Source organism: Pavona decussata, unplaced genomic scaffold, assembly GCF_977016875.1.
Source record: "Pavona decussata unplaced genomic scaffold, jaPavDecu1.1 SCAFFOLD_602, whole genome shotgun sequence".
Classification (NCBI taxonomy): domain Eukaryota; kingdom Metazoa; phylum Cnidaria; class Anthozoa; order Scleractinia; family Agariciidae; genus Pavona; species Pavona decussata.
Window position 1 is genome coordinate 3,005,001 of NW_028145860.1, and position 25,603 is coordinate 3,030,603.

Here is a 25,603-nt window from a genome sequence, read left to right on the forward strand (position 1 = left end):
TCCCAACTCCAATCCAAATCGTTACTTTAGCAGGAGTGCCTGATGGGGCCGCTCGACCAAAAACCCGCTCTGCAGGCCGTGGAATAGAGCTGGCGGGGAACTGAATACATTAGACGGTTAACTGGCTGGAACGTTTCTAAATATCTAGTTTGCTGAGATTTTTTTATCAAAACACTGGTTCTAGCTAGCTGGGTAAAAAATGTCTCGTTTGTTTTCCCTCCCTATCAGGACCCCTGTCAGGCTCGTAAAAAATCGTATTTGACTTTTCGCTCTAACACCGTCTCTGTCAACACGAAGCCATTTTTAGTGCGAACGGTTTTTTTCACCCATGAAAATTTTCGCAATCGCCATCAAACTTCAAACATACCGTCGACTAAGGTTTGCAGGCCGTGAATTTTTTGTCAGGCGAGAAAATCCTTTGTTCCTCGATATCCATCCCCGTAGACAATTTAACAAATACATTACAAGGGACATGGATGAAACGCTTCTTTTCCTACGATGTCTTCGGGCGACTTGCTAGCCTTAATATCAAAATAGCTGAAAAAGAGAGAAAAATACAGCCGACAGCGGTACCTCTGGACACTTTGCCGGAGCGTTGTACCATGACGATGCACCACGAGATTTCGGCCCGCGGTTCGCTTACGCCAGCTGGAGATGGTTTCGAGTTGCTTTCCGATACCTTGTCCCCGACAAGACAGTGAGGGAGAGAAAAGTCGCCCCCTAGACCATATGAGACAGATCATTTTCGTTGATACCTCAGTTCCACCTTACTGACTTAAACTGAGATTCAGCCATGTATATATATGACAATATGACAATTAGGAGGCAGCGTGGTCGAGTGGTTAGGGCGCCGGACTTGAAATCCGGTGGTCCCGGGTTCAAGTCCCGCTCTGGCCACTAGCTGGAGTTGTTTCTCGGTAGCCCCGAGTTCAACTCCTCGGCCGCGCTTTTAAATAGCCAGCTGGTCTGCCTCCTGCCAATTGGGATTTTTAACCATGTTATTTTCAATTTATATTATTTCTTTACGAGGTTTAATGCTCGGCCCCACTAGCACTTGTGCTATAAACACTGCCGAGGGTAAATAAAGGTTATTATTATTATTATTATTATATTATTATTATTATTATTATTATTAGTATTAGTATTATTATCATGTAGTCACTTTGTCCTCCATGTGGTAAGTTTTGAGATTTGAGCATGCGCACGGGCTAAAACGATATTAGAAGCGTAAGCACTGGGGTCGAGAATGGTCAGAAGGATGACTCATGGTCAAACGACCTATAGTCTTGGAGGTACCGCTAGTCTTGGGCTCCTTTTACCTTATTTCATTCTTACAATTTTTATTGCTCCTTCGATGGATTGTTGACATTGTTAAGGGAATCAGGTCGTCACTCGAAGAGCTCTGTGAAAGCGGTTGCTATTTTTCTCTTTTGGGCTATTAAGTCAACACTTATTACTATGCCATGTAATGAAATGTGCCACGTTTGTTACTACAACAACTCATATGCTACCTTTCGCCTCTTGATGTCTGATTAAATCAATCCTAACCCTTGACCGGTTTCTGCTGGGACTGCGCCAGTAAGATCAATTGCCTCGTGATGAATGCTAGAAGGTTAAAATTGAAAGCTATCACAAAGCAGCACAACAAACTGGCAATCCGCGTGTAACCTCCTTCGCTTCCAGGACCTGGTGTACGCCGAAAACTCTGACGTTATATGCGTCAATGAGACATGGTTGAATCAAAACATCAGCAACTGAAATAATGCATTCAGTGGCTTTACAATATTTAGGAGAGATCGGTCTGATCGAGGTGGTGGTGGAGTTCTTATCGCAATCAAACAGCCTCCTTCAAAGCTGTCAAAGGAATTTAAACCTGAATCGGAAGCCGAGCTGCAACAGCTTGAGATCATTTTTGACGAAATTACTACGCTTACTGGTCAAAGAATTTTATTCTGTTTTTGCTATAGGCCACCCAATGAACACCCAAATTGGATGGATGTATTCGATAATTTTCTGCATGAAGTTTGTGACTAAAGTTCGACAATATGGTAATTTCAGGTGACATTAATTTGCCAGACATCCTCCGGGACTCCATTGACAGCGTATCGGGTGTTAACGAACCAGCCTTTATTGAGACCCTTCACGACCACCTCTTGACACAACTCAATAAAAAAAAACCCATTCTACGCTAAATGAAATAGCAAGGAAGCAATATTATCTTGGAGAATATGGCCTGCTCCAGGTACCAGTGACTTCTGGCCGCCTACGAACAGCGTCACAGAGCGTCTTCTACGGAGGTCACTTCCAGGGAGTTCCAGTGCCCTAACTGTGCTCGACTCTGGGCTTCCAGATTAGGACTGGCACAGAGCCACCGCCGCAGTCACAGATGAATCGTCTTCGAATACGAAGGATAACCACTGGGGAGGGGACGAGAGAGTATATGTATTTTTGAGTGATTAGGGAGGGGTGGGTACTTAGGTTTACGAACCTTTTGGATGCAGGGGACCACACAAAGCAAAATAAACTGTTCTGAATATGTTTCGTTGCCGGATCTCTTGTAGTAGAAATGCACGTACCAGACGTCACTTTACGGCAATTTGCCTTAGTGTCACACCTGCAATCAGTTTGGTTTACTTCGGTTTCTATTCGGCTTTTTTTTTTCCGAAGAGAAAAAATTTAACATGTTTACTAAAATGCCAAACGTGACTATTAAGATAACAAACAACCCATCTGCTAGTAAACAGACAAACCTCAACAAGGAAGCTGGCGGTACACCCCGTCAAACGTGGGTGGCTATACAGAGATTATGAAGCGGGAAATTATAGCTTGCGGCGTATTAGCTTTTATCAGTCAGTGTTTATGTACACCACCAGCGGGCGCGATAATAATGTTCCCACTGCTTTCCGAGAAATGTCGGATCTATTTAAAGCTCGACAGCTAAAAATTAATTGTTTATCTCACGTTTGTGTAAGCATGGGTGTGGATTATTTATAGCTCTTGTATAAAGCGGAAAAATTAACATCCTCGGTGCAGCATGAAATTATTCGCATGGCCAAAGGTGGGCTTGAGTTTGCGGTAGGAAGTCGATAGAAACACTATTTATAGTTTTAAGTGTTGTTTTTTTGGTTTTTTATTTTATTTTGCAGCATGCTTGAGTAATTCTTTCAGTCGAAACCCCACACAACCCACAGGCCTGTGGAAGTTAGAAGGACCCAAATAAAATAAACAAGTGTAAGAGAATGACAGCCTAGACCGACTGCTAGAAATGCACAGTCCACGTATAATCAGTTGGGCAATGACATTTTTTTCTCGACTAAAGGGAAACTGAATATGTCTGTAAAGGGTCTGTAAATCATGGCTGGGAAGCTCATAGCTGATGCCATTGCTATTGTAGACGTGACTGCTGGAAGCTTTTAGCTGATAATTGTCCCGGAAACTCTAGAGTGTTGTTAAGTGAGTAAACATTAAGTTCATTGTTCAGTCCGACAGAATGCTATTTTTGTACCCTCAAATGCTAACCTCTGTCAACTCTTTCCTTTCGAAGACTGTTAACCTTTTTAACATACAAATTCCCCCTAACATTCCGCTCAGGGAAAAAAAATAGAAAGCAAGCAGCAACTCGTGATTTTGCGGATCTTTCATTTGAAAATGTCCGAAAAGTAATTTTCAGAAGTTTAACCACAATTTGACAGCGAGAATGATCAAACAAGATGCCCTCAGTTGTCCATTTAATTTCTGTCCTTGAGTCAACTATAGTGTGTTTTCAAGTTCACATTGTCGCCTTATGAAACAATTATCAGGGCATTCTTGGCCAATCAGCGCAAGAACAAACAAGGTATCAAATTGAACCAATCAGAACTCGTCAGCCAGATAATGCTCAGTCCGTGCCAAGCGCGGGGAACGGTAACAATTTTTTATTGGCTTCAATGACATTTTTTTCCCTGATTGATTCAGAGGGAGAATACTGTCAAAGCACTAGCCTGAGTATTAGGCATTTCGGAGGTTACACCAAACGGTTAAACATTGTACAAGTATTCTTAGTTCAATTGCATTTCTCAGCAAATGTTACGTGGTTATTGGCTATCCAATCAGAATTCAGGGAATACTTACAGGAAGTCAAGGCATTGCGTCAACTGACCCAAAAATTAACGGCTACTTTCATAGATCACACTCGAAAGTGTTCGAATAATTTAACACAAACAAAAACTGCATGGTCACACTTTTGTGCGTCGCAGCTTGGCCTTTGGAGGCTCGCACGCGAGAATCCACGCTATAAGCGCTTCGCACCTCGCGAGTTCGCGTATTGGGCGATTCGCTTCTTTCGTTAGAAAAAAGACTGTTTTTCAGCAGTCAATCTAGAGCACTTCCCAAACGTCAGGCCGCCCATATTGTAATTTAAAGATCCCATCTCTGAGTTGTCAAAGATACGAACAGAATGTGTTTATCTCCACGATAAATGAGACTGAAGGCCGGCCGTGTCGGCAGCCTTGGTGTAAAATGAAATTATATCCTCTTCAAGGCCGCCGTGCAGACAGTGCACGGCCTTTCACCGCCTGATAAATCAGCCGAAGGTATAAACAGGGCTATCGAACATAACTTAAAAAAAGACTGAAGAAAGCCGACAAAGAATTTAATCTCTCGCTGATATTTGCATGTTTTCATTATGGTTAAATCTTTCGTGCTCTGTGACGAGATAGCCTTCGAGACCCGGGGGGGGGGGGGGGGCACTTGACCCATGTTTAGGTATAGGGGTGCCGCTGGGGGTTTGAAACCCTGACCCTGTTTAGGACGAAAATAACCTTAAATACCTACCCTGTGTAGGACAGTGCCCTCTATTTTAAGACCCTATTTAGGACAAAGGACAAGAACTATCTCTTGTCTTACACAAGTGTTTATTGGCAATAGTAATAACATTTAAAGGCCCACTGTCACTTACCGGACGTGATGTTCCACGCATTGAAACGCGAATACCAATCACAACAGATAAAATAATACACTTCGTAGAAGTGATGGCGAAAAATCCCAAAATTTCGCATTAACAGCGGTGAACCTTAAGTGGAAACTCCATTGACGTGAAGCGATTGTTCACTAAAATAAATACAGACTAACGTCTCTGATTTCGGATTGCCAAATACAAGACGACAGTCTTGCAATCATACCCCGTCTAGGACGGGCCCAGGACAGACTGGCTTGAAATTATATACCCTGTTCAGGACAGAGACGCCGAAAACCATACCCTATCCAGCGGCACGTCCCCGTATAGCCCATATAGGAGAGTACCCCCCCCCCGGGCTTCGAGACCGTCACGCAAGGGGATTTTTTGGCGCGTGGTCGTGGAAGTCTAGTCACGTTCCACCCACGTTCTATCATCCTACTAAATTGGCGAAATTTGTTTAAAGATTACCACAAATGTGTATTAAACGTTCCCACTTGGTGACGTAACTGTGTAGATGAACATACAATGCATGAACTGAATAAAGCAGATGTTTATGTTCCTATTTTAGAGTGGCCTCTTTAGTAGAATTCTTATTTAAAACGCTTATCCCATGGCTTCCTGTTCCCATCCCTCGCATTTTCCTCTGGTTTATTACTGTCCACAGACTCAAAATAGTATTGCTCAGTACAATTTGAATGGTCACACTTGATGGTCCATGGATTCGGTCCACAGACTGGAAAGTTCTAATAGAGCATAACACAGCAACACTGCTCGAATTGAATTATCCCCGGGGGGTACTCCCTAGAATGGAGCTGCCCAGTTATAAAACTTTATTGAGTACCCCTCTCCCTCCCTCCCCCCCCCCCCCCCCCAGGTAATGACCACTCTTTATTGGGCTCTTTAGGATTTCAACTTCAGAGTCACACGACATAGGAGAAAAATACAAAACTTCAAGGTTTGTGTCTAGAATCCAAAGAACTTTCAAACGTGACCAAGCATTTCGAGTCTGTACAGACGAGCCATTTAGTTTGTTGCTCTCTCTCTTTAACTATGTATTAGCCGATTCACATCTAACCTCGTCTGGCGAAGCCCCCTCCGACCGAAGTTCCTTTATTACGTGAGCTGAACAAACACTGTTCTGCGTCATATCACATGCCATGTTTTTTTACGGAAGAAAATACTCAAAATGCCGATAATACTGCGTGGTTTTTCAAGAATCCTCTAATTGCACAATCGTCTCTTGAAAACTCCTTTGAATTTTCAAGTAGTGTTCTCTTGAAAACCCACGTTGCCTCACAGTGATTTAATCAGAGTTTAATCCCAGTTTAACAACGGTAATATTTTTCCTGGTTTAGTTTTCATACATTGCAGGCATCAAGAACAAAATAACTTGACGTCCATATTACGTAGGCATCTTTTCTTCAACGCGTGTTTCTTGTTGACCAATGCATTGTGTTTTTAATTCCGTTGTTTTTGTATGCCTTCGTGAAAGCTAGCTTACAAATGGTTTAATAGCGACCTGCGTCAATTCGTGATCGGAAAAGTCGCACTTGTGACGTCACACCAATCCGGAAGTGGAACTTGTGACACAATTCCGTCCTTTTATAGTTTTACGTTTTCTGTAGTGTTCATGGCGCAGTAAGAGCACCTTGCTAGTACAGGCACATTGGTATTCATCACTAGCCCATACATTGAACAAATAGGAGTTTGAGAAAGTTGCATTATTGAAGAATTGCTGAAAAAAGGTAAGAAAACAACAATTACTCTTTCCGAGACCCTCTCGAAAGTTCAGGTCTTTGACTGGACCAAGCAGTATTTGAAAGGAGTTTAAAAACTGTGTTGTAGCTGTTTGAATTTGTTTGGATTTACTTTTGCGACTCGCCCCCTCACAAATTTATTTCTGTTAGTCAAATGTTAGTCACGGAAACAATATAAATAATAGCTTAGTTTTGCACAAGACCACAAGGAAATTTTTTTTAAAGTTTGACAAAAGAATGACAAAAAATGACAATAGATAAAATAGACGAAATTTAAAGAGGAAAATTCTGCTTGGTAGCATTTTTTAAGTTGACCTTTTGTTCCCACTTACGTGATTCGGCGAATATTGTAGATGACACTGTGAGACATACCGGAATAAGCTGTCAATCAAACGAAAACAATAGTAAACAACTGGAGTTACGAGGTAAATAATATAAGCTTGATTTATTTATTCCCGCAATTCTTCACGGTTGAGCGCGCTCCCTTTAAGCATTCCATTACACACTCTGCGAGAACCAGGCCTCCGACCGTCGCTGGCGCACAGAACTGAAAATGTCCGGTTTTTTCTGCAGTTTCTGGCTTCTAGCAGAGAGAAACCTTACAGCTGTGGAATAGTTCCCCGTTGAAATCGATGTGTGGTACTATACGCGACAAACGTTTAGAGAGTTTCAAGATTTAGCAGCGTTCGTTGTCAGTTGATCATGGCTAGCAGTGCGTCCAAGAAGAAAGACAAACGAACAACACTACTCGACTTTGAGTTATCCACGACTTTAGGTAAGCTTCACCGGGTGAGTTGCTTCAGAAACACAAGACATGCGACGTAATTTACAACTCTAAGGTCTACCCTCTCTAACTGTGTTAATATTTATGGTAATGCGCATTACGGAGGAATGATTGAATCTTTTTAAATTTTAATGGCAGGGACGGGCACTTTTGGCCGGGTACTCTTGTGCCGTGATCGGAGAACTTCAGAGTACCACGCTTTGAAGATAATGAACATCCGAGAAGTGATCAGACTTAAACAAGTTGAACACGTTCAAAACGAGAAGAACATCTTAACGAAGATTGAGCATCCATTCATAGTCAATTTGTGAGTATATCGACCTTGTAAACACTCGTCCATATAAGCCTCAAGTTAATAAACATCAGCTACTGCCCGCCTTTATGAATTAGCTTTTAGGTCGAATATTATTTCTCAAAACATCTGTATTCTACGACAAAAGCTGCTTTTACGCAAAACCCACGATCTAAAGAAGACTTGTTTTATTTTCCAAGGCTTCTTTTCATGCCCTGTGGGGTTAAGCAAGTTAACCTTCTATGAATTTCAAAAGAAGTGATTCGCACCTTCGTGTAATTTATATTTAAAAATTCTATGTATATATGCTTAAGGTTGTCAAATGTTAGCTTTGTTTGTAGAAGGTTTGAGTAAAAGTCAATTTACCTTTAAAGTAATCGCAAACATTTTATTTCTTTGCACATTATTATCGTAGCGTAGTTCGATCTTGGACTGCTCTAATCACACGAAGCCATTTTTTGGTTCCAGCACGTGAATCTGTGTACTCCAAAGACTACAAATGCATTATTTATTCCAGTGATATTCCCTGCTTCTTTAACAATGTTCAGTATTTGGAAGATCCGTTTTATATTCTCTCTTTCTAAGCGATCAGGCTGACCTTTGAAGTTGAACGCTGCCTTCTATTCCAACAGTCTTTTATGTTTCAGCGTTGTGGAATTCTTGCTTTAATTGTTTGTCACGACCCGTCATAGTTGAGTGAATGGAACACAGAATGAACTGTCTTAACATGACTGAAATTTATCGTATTTGAACAGCAACATTCTGTAGCGATGTGTTATGCCTTAAGTTTGCAATCGTTAAGAATTTTTAAAAAGATTCCACACTAGATCAATGATCAAGTACAATTGCAAATCGGATAAAATAAATTGTTTATTTAAGAGAAATACTTTGGACCTGGAAATTTAATATGTAAGTAGCGTTAATGAAGCTAGATCGTTCTTGAAAATTACTTTTGTTCACTGTGCCTTTCTTCTCTTCATTGGAAAAGTAAACATGAAAACAATGAAATTATTGTTTATGCCACAGCTGGTGCTGTTTATATGTTTGCTTTTCTTTGGTGGCTTTCAAGACAAAAAAATTTTGAATTTTTATGTTTCTAAGAAAAAAACAAAAAACAAAATCCCAGCTGACAGATGAAATGGAATTGAAATTTTATAGGAACTTATAGTTCTACTACAAAAGGACATTAAGGGTATCTTTATTTTCAAAAATATCTAGCATCTGTTTTCAAAGTCTCATACAAAATACACGTATGTTAAAATACAAGATGTTGCCATGCTACACATAGAAAGATTTTGTACCAAGAACTACCCAAGGTGAACACAGAGAGTCATTAAAAGACAGCAAGATTAATGAAATGTGGGTAACCCAGTTCTCTTAGAGAACTCAGTCCTTGCGCCCAGCTCTTGGTGATGTTGGTGAGATTACTATAAGGAAGCTGTGTCAGATGTACGTGTAAGCAAGACGTGTTTGATATGGTGTGATATCTTGGACCTCAATTGGCAAGATAACGTCATTAGCAAACAACACTTGAGTGATACTTGACCTAGTATTAGTTCATACATTGGCCGATATGCTGCTTTGTATCATCTAGAGCCTATGATTTCTATCTTTGACAGATCATGGATTGGCCAGCCGATATGCTGCTTTTTATCATCTCTAACACTGACAACTCAGTCGTCTTATTTCTACTTATACTGCTCAGTGAATGGTTTGCTTGCTTTGTCAAAAGTTTAATTTGTTGGTAGCAACGGTTTCTAGCTTGTGTAATCATGATATTTTGCCAGTAATCACTGCTACTTCTCTGCCACTCTTACACTGTAGCATCACTTGGCTTGTCCAAATGAGATATCAGCCGAGGCATCAGTTAATACCAACTGCTGGGCTTAACAAAATTACAATCTTTTATTTAAGGATGCGCAGTGATTGATTGTATATGCATTTTGCGTACGGCAGCATTAACATTTTTATGAGTAGTGAAATTCCTATTGTTTTATTTTTAAATAAAATAGAAAATGGTCACTTTGTACTTCCTTTACCTGATACAAATGCTCAAGCGAGTCTGGGAGGAGGTGAAGAACTTTGTCTGAGAACCCTTTAACTTCCAGCTTGGATTTACATGAACTTTTGAATTTTCCCGAACTCATTCTTTTGATGTCGATTTTTAGAGAGCTTTGAGGTGTGTTTTTGTCAGAGAGAGGTCCACCGTAGCAGTCCTCTCAAAATAAACCAGTACCCACCAATTTTGCTACTTGCAGTAGATTGTTTGCGGCTTTTTTTTGCACTTGTTTTTCCTCCAGACCTCCGTAACAGGCAAGGGAGCCTGGTCCTTGCTGCTGACTACAGTCAGCTCCCTTTATTGCGGACATCCTCGGGACTACGAGTTAGTGTCCTTAATAGCAAGAGTTCGTAATAGCAGGAATCTATTAAAGTCAAACGTCTGTAATCTACTTTTGCCTGGAATTTAGCTACTGTCTGTATTATTGGGGTGTCCGTAATAGCGAGGTGTCTGCAAGGCAAGAGTTGACTGCACTCCCTTTGAACATTCTATTTCCTGATACATTTTGGCACTCTGGACTGTATTGATTAGGGATGGGTTTGGCTTTAGAAATATTTTCAGTTTAAAAAGATGCTGAGTTTAGATAGATCTCTGCTTTAGACAGGTATATGTGTTGTGGTTTAAATTTTTTCGGTTTAAAATGTTTCAAACCAGTATAATTTTTAGTTTCCTTTAAGCAGCATTCTTTACCATAATCCGAGACAAAGGGAAATAATAATTAAACTGGTTTGAGAATTTTTAAACCAAAAAAATTTTGAACCACAACATATGCATTAGAAAGGTGGCCGTCTGAATGCAAAGTCCACTTCAGAGAACATTTATCATGAGAGAGAGGGATGCACTCTTTGTACACTTTTATAATTCAGCAACTCAGATGTAAAAACAACAGCGGTTCTCTTACTTTTGCAGATTATGGACCCATCATGATAACACGTTCTTGTACATGCTTCTGGAGTATGCTTGTGGTGGAGAACTTTTTACATACCTTCGTACAGCTGGAAGATTCAACAATGGGACAGGGTTGTTCTTTGGTGCAGAGATAGTGTCTGCCCTTGATTACCTCCACAGCAATAGTATAGTGTATCGTGACTTGAAGCCTGAGAATATTTTGCTAGACAGAGAGGGACATGTGAAACTCACAGATTTTGGGTTTGCTAAAGAAGTTCATGACAAGTATGTATGATGATAACGTGTGTAGCTCCTGAAAATATCCACACTCTCCCCATGGAAGGTTTTTTCTTTTGTACCCCATCCCCCAGGAAATTCCAGTTAAGCTTCATACTTTGTTTCAGTGTAATATTTTGACTTTTAAGACCCCTACCCCCCTAGGAATTTCCGATGACCTTCCGCGTGGTGGGTATGGATATTTTCTGGAACTTCACAATCATGTGTTATGTACACATAGAAATTAAAACTGCACTGCTAAACAGCTTTGGACTATAGAAGAGAAAAGGTTAAATCCCAAAACACCTTAACACGAGTGGGTGTATTCCTCCAAATTCTTTGTGGGGATGTTTTTGGTACCCTATACCCTGTTTAACCCCTAAGCCCTAACAGTGATCAGCATCAAATTTCTCCTTGTAAGATCAATGCTTATTCAACCCTGAGGTCATGAGAATTACAGATATGATCACCACAGGTGAATTTTCTTGGTACACTGTATTTTAATAATAATATTTTAGGAGAATTTGTTCTTTGATAAAGTAGGGGTTAAATGATTAATATCCTATCTCTGAGGCCTTCTGTCATCCATAATTTAGACCAATATGCCAAAAAATGCTTTTTATCAGATGCTATAGTCCATTTTAAAACTAAAAAACGGTGGACCAACCATACATTTTGGGGCAGTAGATATCAAAAAATACAATAACAATAGTGTAAAATTCTGGGCTTTTCTTTGTTTAAAAGACTTTTGGGGGCTAAGTTTGGGGAGGGCTTCAATTTGGAGGAAATTTTGTGTTTCAAAATTGATTCGGTTTGAAAATAAAAATAGCTTGAAACATGGAACAGCTTAAAACAGCTAACCCTAACAATCAATGGGCTCACATTCGACAGCCTATCGTCAGAAGGATTTTAGCATCTGATTTTTTATTAGGTAGAGGAGGGGGCTTCCATTTAGAGGGGCTTGTATTGGAATTTTAAGGTAATATTTTTACAACATGTAAATAACTATAGTTTACAGTGTGTAAAGGAGTCATTTTCATCCCTCCCACCATCCCAGCTCATGTTCCTACCCTGAAAGATAAGTAAGTAAGTTTAAGTTTATTGAAACTCTCTGGCAGTAGAAAAGAACTGAATTAACGAGCTAAATTTACAAGAGATAATGAAATAAATAAGCTAATGTAATAATACTAACAACTAACTAATTGAAATATTTAAATGCAAAAAATTCCTCCGCTCTCCTGGTTCTACAATTAATTAAGTTTTTGAACTACAGTCGGACCTCTATTAAGCGGCCACCCTGGGGACTTTGAAAACTGGCGGCTTAATAGAGGTTGGCCGTTGAATAGAGGTATCGAATACAGCACTTTACTGACAAAATAATAATTCGGGACTTTGGAAAGTGGCCGTTTAATGGAGGGTGGCCGCTTAATAGGTGGCCGCTTAATAGAGGTCCGACTGTAGTAAAATTGCTGCGGGGTTTTCCTTAAATCATAATGGCAGCTACATGTTTTAACGACAGGTTTCGGTAGTAAGTGGACCAGGGGATGATCACTTTGCTTCATTTCATCCATATACTTAAAACACAAGTACTCTCTCCTATCAGCCAGTGTTGTTAATTGAGCCAGCTGGAGGGCCTCTGTGTAGTTTCATTGTTTTTGCTGCATTTAAATTTTATATCAATTTAAATGTTTATTTATATTTTAATTATTTACCAGAACATGGACGCTGTGTGGTACTCCTGAATACCTTGCTCCAGAAATCATCCAAAGCAAAGGACATAACAAAGCTGTGGATTGGTGGGCTCTAGGAATTCTTATATATGAAATGCTTGTTGGGTAAGAATATAATGCCTCATTCCAAACATTATTTACAGTTAAATATCTACATAACAAGCGACCAGTAGTTTTGAAATTCCAAGGGAGTTTTGAAATTTACAGTACATGTCAGTTTTGAACATCAGGAACAGGATTTCAGAGTTCCCGTAGAAATTCCCAAGTTTATTGACAGTATAAAACTGTGAATTTTTCTTTACATTACAGCAATAGGTAGTTCAAAAATAACAACTAATTCCCAAGTATTTTGAATTTTTTTTCAGTTAATGCACCTTTTTCAGAAAGATTTCCAAAGAAATATTCAAGATTCCATTCAAAATATATTTTTGGTTTGAATCCCCCGCCTCCACCTCCACCCCCCTGAAACTTCCAATCAGTTATATAGTTTCCCTTAAGACCCTACTCTCCCTCAAAATTTCCAGTGACTGTCTAGGGGAGGGTAGGAAAGGATATTTTCTAGAGCTCCACCTTATGTTTTATTGCTTATAGGTATCCACCATTTTTTGATGACAACCCTTTTGGGATTTATGAGAAGATACTCTCAGGCAAAGTAGAGTGGCCGAAGCATATGGAGACAACAGCAGCAAAGTAAGCTAACCCTCTCAAATAATTCTGTGTTGATACATTTTTTAAGGGGGCGTTACACCTAAAATTGAATGAAATTTGAAGAGGTTTTAAGAAGGGGTAGAAGAAAGAAAATGATTTTTGGAACACTAACAGACAGTTGATACCCATGCAAGAGCACCCCAGGTTTCTAGTGGACTAACTTGGTGTCTGTCTATTAATTATTAACTACAAATTCCAATTTTAAAACTTCACTAAATCTTCAATATTTCTTATTTCTCTTAATTTTACTAATCTTTCTAGAAAAACTACTCCTCCCAAATATACCCAAAAATCACCCAAAAATTCTCAAAATACCCCACAACACAGATTCACAATATGATGGCAGGGTTTTTGGATTCCTTGAAACATGAACGTGATACTTCCATTTAAGCCATGTCCAGTGGTGGAAAAATGGTGTTCAGGTGTAACTCCCCCTTGAGGGGGAACTAACTTAACTAAAGAATAAGAGTTGTTGCCAGGGGATTTTTAGGGATGGTATTTTGCGATACTCTGTTTTGCAGTGTTTTGTGGTACTTCATTGGTGAAATGTATGAGGATGAACAGTCTTTGATGTTTCGTTCACATTGTCATGCAACATGACAAGCTGTATAGAACATTGCAAACTGTAACCAGTCCTGTAATAGCCAAAATCATTGTAGCACAAGTTTTTGCAGCTCTTGTACGTGTCCTTTAGTAATTTTCAAACTCATAGTAACCAGCTATCTTCACTGTAATTGCCACCTATATTATAAGCCAGCCACCAGCTTTTAATGACAGTCCTAAAGTTCCTGTAAGTTTGCCCAGCTACTAATTGCAGGGGTGAGTGGAATAAGGCCCTAAGTGACTTTAGATCTAAGGTCAAATTCTCCTTTTGTTTCACAAGCAAATACAATGAAATTTGGAAGGAGAATCTAGCTATTTATCAGAAGTCACTTACTAGGCTTTTTTCCAGGCACCCCTTCATTTGAGAAGACTGAAAACTTTATCAGATATTTGCCAGGGACTCATTAGTTTTTGAGAGTTTCATGAAACTAGCCCTGGAAAAATCAGGTGCATTACTTAAACAATTAATTAAAATATTATTATTTGAATGTTAAAATAATTTTGGATGGTAAACTTTTCACAAAAAACATTCAGATTATTTCTTTGCACATTTCAGACATTTTTCTTGAAAATTCAGATGTAACACTGAAATAATTATACAACATGTAAATTATGTTGAATTCAATGGATACCCTTCTGTTCAAATACAATTCAGTTGGAATGCATTTCAGGCATTTTTTATCCAAATGGATTAGTTTCTTACGAAACTGCTGTGTTGCATTGGTGCGGACTAGAAACAAATGTTTGGTTTATCAACAGACTTGACAACTAAAGGTAAATTGGCTCAAAACCTCAGCACTGAAATCTCTTTACAGTGGCCAACTAACCTCTAGTTGTCATCTTTGTTGATAAAAAAACATTTTTTTTATCTGTTTATCCATCCAAAAATGTTTGTGATTAAAGTAACTAGATCACCAGGCATGAACAAACAATACAAACCTCAAACTGTACATTAATGTTCTTTTTGTTCTTTTTTAACCAGAGATTTGATTAAAAAATTGTTAGTACATGACAGAACAAGAAGACTTGGAAGTATGAAGGTAAGTAATAAATGCCATGGATTTAAATCTTGTTCAAGCGTGAATTATTTCCTTTCAGACTTTCTTTTCGCAGCTGCTTACATTACGTACCTAACTGTGAAGGTCGGTCATTTCTTTAATTCTTGTATCTGTACATGTAGTTGAAATATTTGAATTTCACATACTTCCAGCTGGGATTCTTAACCATGTTATGTTGCATTTGAAATGTTTGTTTTATTATCCCTGAAAAGGCCCTCAAGGGAGGGGAAAATTAAGTGTATTATTATTAATAACCAACTCAAGTGAAGCATTGGTGATTTCTGAGCTCCTCTTTTATGTTGACTGCTTGAGTTGTAACAAAACCATGTGTTCAAGCATTTGCTCAAAAACTAAATACAAAACCCTATTTCCTACATCGTAACTCATGATAAAAGTCTCCATGCCAAACAATGTTAAGGATGGTGCCTACTAACACAAAGGTGTTTTCATTTGGTTTATGACTACGCGAAAAGAAGAATTTAACAATGGCTATTGAAAACCAGAAAGAAAATTGGGGGTAACGGTGCATTTTTCAGAGATAATTAAGCAACAATTATTCTAAAACGCCGTAAAATACAAAGCAATGTATGGTGTTTTTTCCCAAATTGAAGCTTAATTATCTCTGAAAAATGCATAGTTACCCCTGATTTCCTGTTCGTATCCCAGTAACCGTTGTCAAGATCTGCTTTTCCTGCATACTTAAAAACTGCGCAAAAATATCTCTGTTTTAGCATGCATCGCCGTTAAGAAACCCTACTCTCTTTGGCCATCTGAAGATGCGCAGAATGGATGGGCAGTAGCAAAAGTAGGCACCATTCTTAATTTGAAGCAACTTCTATTTCAAGACAAATTATTCACTTGTGATAGTTGTTTAATACTTGGATGTAAACCAGACAGATAGATCCATGCAACTTGGACTCATCATCAGATGATTTTTAATACTCTAAACTTTTTGTGACAGAATGGGACTGAAGATGTAAAGTGTCATAAATGGTTCAAAGTGATTGACTGGAATTTAGTATATCAAAGAAAACTTAAGGTAAGTGCAGGATGTTTTACAAACGTGCCAGTGTTAAAGGTATAAATCTAACTTGTGACTATGTGAATGGCACCGTGAAGGCACATGACTTAATTCAGGTGAAAGGTACTGAGCAGTACTTTCCTGTGGTGCTGTTTATTATGTTGCACAAGGTGGTTATAACTTTTGAGTCTTCAGATGAAATCCTAAAGTGTAACCATTCAAATGAAAGCTACTGAGCAGTACTCTTCCTGTGGTGCTGTTTATTATGCTGCACAAGGTGATTCTAACTTTTGAGTCTGTGAACAAAATCCTAAAGTGTGACCATTCAAATGAAAGCTACTGAGCAGTATTTTCCTGTGGTGCTGTTTATTATGCTGTACAATGTGGTTCTAACTTTTGAGTCTGTGGATGAAATCTTAAAGTGTGACCATTCAAATGAAAGCTACTGAGCAGTACTTTCCTGTGATGCTGTTTGTTATTTACATACGAGGTTGTTCTAAGTTTTGAGTCTGTGGATGAAATCTAATACTGTGACCCATCATTCAGAACTTTCCTTTTGCGTCATTTGATTACCATGTTTTTCAATGTGAGGCCATCTCTTCGTTATTTTGTTAAAGGTATGTAACATTATTTTGTTAAATTCTCCAGGCACCAATAATTCCCAAGCTTTCCCACCCGGGGGATACAAGGAACTTTGATGACTACCCTGAGGAAAACTGGAGAGCTGCCCCACCCCTCACTGGAAAGTTACTGGAGCCATTTAAAGATTTTTAACCTCAATGATTTCATTTAATTTAGTCAAGCAGGTGAGTTGATGGTTATCAACTTTACATGTGTTTGATTTGTAATTCTTCCACCTAAACCATAACATAACTTGGTGATTGACTCACTATTGCCAAAATTCACAATCTCAATCACTGTCTCCTTTTCAGAAGCATCATGTCATCAACGATACATACATACATACATACATACATACATGCATGCATGCATGCATGCATGCATGCATGCATGCATGCATGCATACATACATACATACATACATACATGATCGTTATTTAAACACGATGGTTTTCAAGGTTGTAAGCTTGTGGGGTCGTGTGTTTATGCCTAAACTAACCCAATCTACGTTACTTTAGAATATTTCAGGTATAATAATAGTTAATAGTAGGTTAATAGTAGACAAAATTCTGTTGTCTGTAAAGTGTGGTTGATGCAGATGTACAGTCAAACTTATCTCTCTATAGCCTCCTGTTGTGTTTGACGCTTTCTAGCTATGAAGTTTAAAGGTGTATCAGGGACCTCTCTTATGTCACTCCCTTGATGAACTCTCTGCTTTTAACCCTGTAAGCCCTAATAGTGATTAGCATAAAATTTTTCTCCTTATAATATCAGTGCTTGTCCAACCCCTGAGATCATGAGAATTAAGGATATGATCACCCAAGGTGAATTTTCTTGATATTTTAATAACTTCTCCCCAGTATTTTTATAAGAAAAGTGTGGGAACAAGATAAGAGAATTTGTTCTCTGATATTAGGGGTTAAAGGGTTGATAAATGCCTTGACCCATCAATTCCTGATCATTCTTTTTCTCTTATTTTGATTTCAGTTTATTATACATTTACCGAGTGTTACAAGAGTTAAAAAAAAGAAGAAAGTATTGCTCACCCCATCATCTCTGGCTAGGCGTGCAGTTGTTTTCATTTTCTCTAGGAAATCATTTCAAGTCTTATTTATTGGATATGATATCACTTTTAGGCAAGCCAATAACATCCATTATCTATTTTAAGATTATCAGTTGAACGGCATTTTTGCTGTACAAATAAAAAACCTGAAAATAAACCCCCTCCCTATCCCCCATCCTCCCCATAATTCTCTCCCCCCCTCCCCGTCCTTACACCCCTTCCCCCTCCAACATGAAGGATAAATCCATCGTTGATTATTCGTCATTGAAGCCCAATGATTTTTCTAGGCACACTGATTAGTTCCTGTTTTTATCAATTTTGTGTGAATGCAACTTTTCTGAGCCTTGTTGAAACAGTTTAAAACAAGAACTGGTCAAATAAATGCAACACTTTGCATCATGTTGCATTCCGGTGTCTAAATTCTTGACACACAAAGCCGACCTAAACGAACAAAATAAATGTTTGCGCACTCGAAACACTCGGGCCTTTTCAGAACATCATTTAATTTTTTAGCACTGTAACAAGGTGGTCAGCTAGCTAAGCATGACTGCCGTAGGCGTCACTGTCTTGTATTTTGATGTGCTATCCTTGTTCCATAGCTTTGAGCGCCCAAATGAGAACCTGTTTTTCTCGCCATTCTAAGACATGTTCAGTGGCCTTTTACCTGTATATTTGTATTGTTGTTTGCATTTGAACCCTGTTAAGATCCAAGATACGATCGTATATTAAGTAAAGGTCAAGAGAATTAAGACCCCCACCCCACCCCTTCAACTGCATTGAGTTGAAAATGGTATCCCCTCCCCCTTCTAGACGTAATATTTGGGAATTTTACATGTGCTGTATTTTAACAATGTAATTAGCTCAATAGAGATGTAAAATTGAATATTTGTTAATCTTTTTACTTTTCATTGTATAACACGAGGCTTGTTTTATGTTTTAGAATGTAAATGAATGTTTAATCTCGAAAATGCTTTATTAATAACGAAACATGAACGCTATTTTAGCATTGCAACCAAATGATAAATATAAGAAAACTTTTCATGAAGGAAAAATATAGAGGACCTCCGGTTTCCATAAAAACTGCGTTTTTCTAGAAGTTTGGGGCAAGTAAAAGCTTTTGGTTTGTTATCAGCTTATAAGTCTGGTATACAGAGATTAATTTGCTTGTTCACGAGAAATTTAAAATAGATTATTCATCGTCTGCATCTCAGTCATTTGGCACGTCACAGAACTTGGTTGTGTGCATTGTCACGCAACGTTTGTCCATGCGTAAAATGCCGTCATGCTTGGTCACGCTACGCATCCTCCCTTGTGTCACCACATATTACATCCTCACGCAAGGTTCCTCCGTGCGTAAAATGGCATAATTTTGTTGGTTGATAACGTTACGTGCCTTCTTATTGCGTGACCACGTATTTTGGTGAGCACGCAAAGTTTCTTAGTCATGCGTAGCGAGTCAAGGAGGTGTAACGACTTGCGTGATGTTGTTCTTCCTGTTTCGCATTTGCGTATCTTTCCCTGATCGTCCGTTCCATTTCGTTGGGAAACTGCCTGCTTTCGTGGCTTTAAATTTTGACCCCTTGAATGGCCTCACACAGTTCAAACAATCAAATTAAAGTTTTTGGAAAGTACATTCACGTGATCCTGTTAATTGAGTTGTAGGTGTGCTTCTAACGTTTTAAACTGTGGATAAACAAACGTTGTCTTTTCAAATGAAAGGTTTGCACTCTAAGTCGCTGTTTTAATTGAATAGTACTTTCTTGAAGCCATAATAGGGCTTGCACACTCTGTTGTACCCCAATGTCTTCCCTTCTTTAGCGGATAACAAACCATGTTGTTTATTGAAGCCCAATCAGGTAGCGACTTTGTCGCGTCACGTGACGTGCTGTGTGGCCCCTGTTCACTGGAAGCCGGTATATAAAATAGAGTTTTTTTTGAAGGAGTGTCACTCAAATCGTCCTCAAATTCCAGGTCTAAAGATCGTTGTAATTGGGAACTGTGTCATTTGTACTAAAATTTTAAGTTTTCACTCCATTTGGAATTATTTTTGATAAAGGAAAGTCTTAAGTTGATTAGAGTCTTGTTGTATAGTTTCATCACCTACGTGCTAGGGGACTAGATACCACGTGGAGAACGAAAAGTCCGAATCCAGAATCGGAATCTTCGTATTAGCTCGGATCGGATTGCAATCTGACCAGATTCATCCGTAAGGGTAGGATGAGTTTATCGATAAATGTATTGGAGAAGAGGATTTTCCCAAAAAATTCGGATTAAGATTGGCTTAAACGTTTTTACCTTTAAAGATGACACCGTTCCTAATTATCAGTTAATGAATTGCTAGTCTATTTTTGTATACAAATCGAATTTAAAATTCACGTCTTGGGTAGAGAGAATCATGTAAAGAATGAGTCAATTTGAATTTAATTTTTTGTAAAATCTTTTAATGGAAATATCAAGATTTCCCAATAAAATTATATGTATTTGGTTTATGGGAGCCTTTGTAGTTGGATCGCAACCTTTCGGCCATTCTGAAGGACATAACTTATACAAAAAAAAAACTTGACGGCTGTCAACCATCCGCCATTGTGGTTGTATGAACATTACCTTACGTACGTAAATAGTGCACACTGTGATGGGAGAATCTTGGGCGAAAAGTCCAAGGGCAATTGAAACCTTTTCTTACATTGATACTTAAATTTGACCTTTTTGGCACGTTTTTTGCTTGGTAAGTAACAAAAACAGTGATATTGATACACGCTTACAAATACACGCCTCCAAAGTCAGCGCCTTCAACTAAAATATTTGTAGTTACGAGTAAAGCAACCTGATATGGTCATGCAAGTTCGGCCGATCATTTGTTGATCATGGAAAATGAAAGACTACTTACTGTAAAAAAAATGCCTCTAAGCAAGCAGTAAGTCGAAGAAAACGAAAGAATCTGTTCAAAGACTGCAGGCATTCAGCGTATTGCCCACTTTACCTGTCCTTACTTATAAATTAATCATGGTCTCAACCCTGCCAGGCTGAAACATCGACCTTACGCAAAAACAAACCAGTTCCCTAACCGACTTGCAAAGCTGCGCCAGCCCTTAGACCCAAAATAAATTCTGTTACATCCACATGGCATGTGGACTATTCAAATCCACCAATTATAGAAAAAAAAAAAAAAAAAAAAACCCAGTGGATCGTTTTACAGGCGCTTCGTGGTATACTTTCGTAAATATCCGTTTATTCCCCGATTATCACCGAGAAGCGTCTTCGGAGATAGAGAGTTCGCTATTTTCATTTGGCATCAAGGATCTGTTTTGAGATTGTAATCCACTTTGGAACATTGCCTGGGTTAAATATATGTAGCAAACATTTCACGGCTGTTCACACCCTTCAATGTGTTATTCGTCGGCTTATTTTCCAGGCGGAGTTCAACTTTCGGCTGAATCCTTGCTTCCAAACTCATTGCCTCAGAGCGTGTACTATTTTCAACACTTTCCATAGTTGTTCGTCTCCATGTCATCCTTCTTAGCAGATCAAAACAAGCTTGGCGAATCTCTCTTATCCTCCACAAATACAACCCAGGATTAACAGTGGAGTTAATTAGTACAATCAATAATGCTATCTCTGTTGCGTGTTTTAAAACTATCGTGGTTCCCCCGTAGGTAATTCTCACTAACAACACAATCCAGATTGGAAGGTAAGCTGCCAGGAGCGCGCAGTAAACGTAGAGCATGTTGGTAACAGAGTATTTATATCTAGAAATAGTAGCAGCGCTTAAGGGCCTTAGTCTGGAGGTTTGTTGCGAGTTCACGCTCAATCTATCCTGCCGGCGGCGAAGGGTGGTGTAAATTTTGGCAAAAACGATGGACGACACCAAAAAACTTAAAGGAATTATAAGTAAAACCATGAAGAAGTACAGCCGAGCATGAAACAGATACGAAGCAGACCACGGGAAAGATATGGTCCAGATTATAGACACTAGAATAATCGCTCTTTTGTAAGTGACCACCTTCCGGTACCTCAGTTTTAAATGCAACGCCATGAATTTGTCCAAGCTTATGAACACCATGGTTAGAAGTGAAGCAAGGGAGAGATGACCCGACGCAACATCGTAGATTAAACCAATGATGCACCTGGCAAGTTTGCGCCTAAGAAACTTGTGAAGAGCGAACGATGGATGTACGATGAGCCCGACGCTAAAATCTGAAAATGCGAGACTTCCAAGGAGGACCTTGGACGGTAGACCCATTGAAGATGTGCGGCGAATGGCAAGAAGGACTAAAAGATTTCCCAGAATGGCGGGGATTGCGAATATTAAGTTCAAACAGGTTATTATAATGTCCACAATGTCGGTATCTTGCTCTTGGTAAAAATCGCAAAGGCTAAATTTCTCCTCCGTTCCTTCAAAAATGTCCTTATCTGTTGTGACGGCCAACGCTGATATATTTTCCATTGCTAAAAAATATTTTCAAAGGTTATACTAAAAGTTGCATAGAAGGATTTCTTCTATTCGGAGAAAAGGTGCTGGCGTTCACCAACACTTATCCGTATATATTAAATTAGCCGCTGGCAAATGTCAACATTAATTTGCTGCTGCTGTAAAAGTTTGTTTCAAACGCCCTCTTACCCCTCTTTAACAATGACTGTAAACAGGTATTCCAAATTCGCTGTGAGTCCTTTCACAATGGTGACCTTGATTTTTTTTCAGTTGTCTTCTTTTCCCACAGAAAACCCGTGTATCCAAAATCGGACAGCAGCCGTCGACATATTTGCTGTTGCTACAAACGTTGTCCCGATGGTTTTGTTGAAAAAGCAATGATTATCTTTCGTTTTTCTTTTCTTCGTTTAGAACCCTTAAAGAAACCTCACGTTTATCGATGCATCCAAAAGGCTCAAAGGCTGTGCTTACAAGCGTCAAATTATTGAAAGTGTCAGGTTCTCTTGTTTCTTTAGGAGCATAAATCTTTCTTTTCTCACGTACAAAAGATTTCTTTGCGGACACACCTGCCCCAAAGTTTGCTTTGTATTTGGTAGATATTGAAAAAACTAAAATGTGATGTCCCCTTTATTTGCGGTTATCTTCTTATACTATACACTTCAATAATCTTCTCACTTCCACAGTTAAACCTTCGTTAAATGTGATTTTGGTACCACTTTCAGTTGAGTTCGGGTAAATTATCCTAAAGCGTGACAGGTCTTTGGCACTGTTTGTAAAGCTGCACAAGGTGGGTCTAACTTTTGAGTCTGTGGCTGAAATCCTAAAGTGTGATCATTCAAATGAAAGCTACTGAGCAGTACTTTCCTGTAGTGCTGTTTATTATGCTGTACAAGGTGATTCTAAGTTTTGAGTCTGTGGATGAAATCCTTAAGTCTGTCAATTCAGATGAAAGCTACTAGTGTGGTGTTTGTTATGCTGTATAGTGATCCCGTGGATGAAATCCTAAAGTATGACCATGATTCCAAAAGAACAGATTTTAGCCTGTCTTAAAGCGCTTATAGATGAAGACGGAAAAGCTTGTAGAATTTACTCTCTCCCTTTAAAGATTTAAGATGGCCTTGCGCCTGATTACATTACATATTTATTTATGTGTACCAACCACTGGCTCGTGACTAGCCCTCCTCCAACCAAAGTCTGTTAATTATTCTTACTGTTTCATATGTTCTTATTGACATGGAACCTTCCCTTTTGCCTCTCCTACCGTATGGAACTAACATTCTTATTCTATTTTTTTTTTAATCTCATTTAGTTCACTATACACGTTACAAAAACAAAATACGAGCGGAAGAAAAAAGCCGGATTACAGAGAAAGTGGTGAGGAAACCTTAGGAGAAAACATAAGGCTTATAGAATAAAGCTTCCTCATTGCAGTGTTGTTACATAAAAGGTTAAGAGACTGTCAGACGGTTGATGCAATTACTAAAGCGTGTGAAACTGTGCAATCTTTTAAATCAGTCCGAAAACATTTTCATGTCGAAATACGTTTTTGTAATAGGTTAATATAGTTTTGATTCACTTTAGTTTTTCATAACAATTTTAAGGTAATTTATTATATATTTTATTGATGTAAAACGTTCTATAGGTCTGACAAGGTTTTCCATTGTTGTAAATATTTTTTTTTATTCTTGAAATTTCTGTGGTCAATGTATACCCATCCTCACCTTGCTCGGCTCGAAAGTTAATTTGTGTACAATGGACGTAAACAAAGACAAATGTGTTTGTTTTAAGGTGTTTTTCATAATTCGATTGCGAAGCAGTTTAATTAAAAAATAGAAAATGCTGTAATCATTTTTGCATGTTATACCATCTATTTTTAAACCTTAAAATACTAACAGTGATCAGCATCAAACTTCTCCTTGTAATATCAATTTTTATTCAACCAATGACGTCATGTGAATTAAGGGTATGATCACCCAAGGTGGATTTTCTTGATATTTTAAAACTTCTCACCAGTACTTATAAGTACTTATGGGGACAAGATAGGAGAATTTGTTCTTTGATATTAGAGGTTAAAGGGTTAAAAGTGGTCTTTTGTTTAACCTTTCTTCATCCGTAGCATAAAAGATTGAAGCAGAATCTTCTCTGTTCAGCCCTAAAACCTTGTTTCAAGATTTTACAATTCAGTTGCTCGCTTCATCACTGAATTTGGCATCATGAATATTTTTCATTTCAAAAAGGACACTTTACAAGAGGGATCGATCCTTTCCCATTTATTTTGTGTAGTAAGTTAAATAACAATTAACCTTATGAAAGACATGTTTGTTTAAGTTTATTAAGATACTAGTAAATTTTAATTTTATATTTCATTTAAATATCTATTGTTACATTTCATTTGACCATAATTACGTCCAATCTCTTTCAAAATCATCGAAAAATGCGACTAAATAATCAAATAATAATCCTTGATCCCTGCAACGTTATTTGGTAAATTAATTCAACTTCCAACTCTAGTACGCTCTCATAAGTTCTCATATACTCTCATCAACTTTTATACGCTCCCATCAACGTTTCGTGTGCTCCCATCAAATGTCCCGTGCTGTCATCATTTACGTTCGTGCACCCTGATCAACTCCCATGCGTTCTACTCAACTCTCATATGCTTTCATCAACTCTCATGAATTATCAGCGCTCTTATCAACTCCCATGCGCTCTCACACACTCTTCTCCGCATTTAAAGAGGTTGAACTCTTGTCTTTTCTAAGAAATAATTATAAACACGCGGGGACGTATATCTGAATTGGCGCAAAGTTGAGAGTTTTATTGGAGGGGTGTTTGGACAGTGAGAGCGTGCGCGCACTGTTTTGATTGGTATTGTATATAGACTACCCAAAGTTATCATTAGCCTTTTTCTTTTAATTTAGAGTAGACCTGCACCTTTCAAAAGCTCTATTTTCACTGGACCCTGATAACCTGCAGCTGCATTGTTGTTTAGGGTTGGGAGCATTGTTCTGTTGTTCGTTGTTTTGTCCTCTCGACCAACCATGTAAGACGTTGCAAACTGTGCAGGTCGCCCCCTTAATTTACAGACAGTCCCTGGGTGTGGCCAATCGTTCAATGTGATTGGTTCACAACCATAAGCTATCAGGTCGTATCCTACCAGTTCAAAAGTTGGCCAAGTGACTGGTGAATATAGATAGTCCTTTCCGACGGAATATTTTTCTTGATATTAGCACAGGTCAGGGGTGTCTTAAAGAACGTTATGGTTGGCTACCAGTGGGGTTGTGCAAATAGCACGTTGACGCCATCATGTTCTCGAACCCGAAAATGGAAACTTCTAGAACTCTCAATTCTAGAGAAAGGAAAACAAGCTGCTTTTAT

General features: G+C 38.6%; 1 protein-coding gene across 1 annotated transcript; it reads left to right on the forward strand.

Moving 5' to 3' along the window:
- Nucleotides 1–6,547: 6,547 nt before the first annotated feature.
- Nucleotides 6,548–20,285, forward strand: LOC146449396 (cAMP-dependent protein kinase catalytic subunit PRKX-like). The gene is made up of 10 exons (XM_085101245.1): nt 6,548–6,681; nt 7,267–7,468; nt 7,616–7,784; nt 10,738–11,001; nt 12,708–12,827; nt 13,314–13,412; nt 15,016–15,073; nt 16,053–16,130; nt 16,761–16,918; nt 17,721–20,285. The coding sequence occupies exons 2-9, from the start codon at nt 7,396–7,398 to the stop codon at nt 16,884–16,886; spliced, it is 987 nt and encodes a 328-aa protein (XP_084957371.1). The 5' UTR covers nt 6,548–6,681; nt 7,267–7,395; the 3' UTR covers nt 16,887–16,918; nt 17,721–20,285.
- Nucleotides 20,286–25,603: the final 5,318 nt, after the last annotated feature.

Excerpts from the sequence above, each read along its gene's own strand:
- LOC146449396 (XM_085101245.1), top strand. The coding sequence starts at position 7,396 with ATGGCTAGCAGTGCGTCCAAGAAGAAAGACAAACGAACAACACTACTC. Across the intron at positions 7,785-10,737 it reads CATCCATTCATAGTCAATTT|ATTATGGACCCATCATGATA; the intron begins GTGAGTATATCG and ends TTACTTTTGCAG. Across the intron at positions 15,074-16,052 it reads GAAGACTTGGAAGTATGAAG|AATGGGACTGAAGATGTAAA; the intron begins GTAAGTAATAAA and ends TTTTTGTGACAG.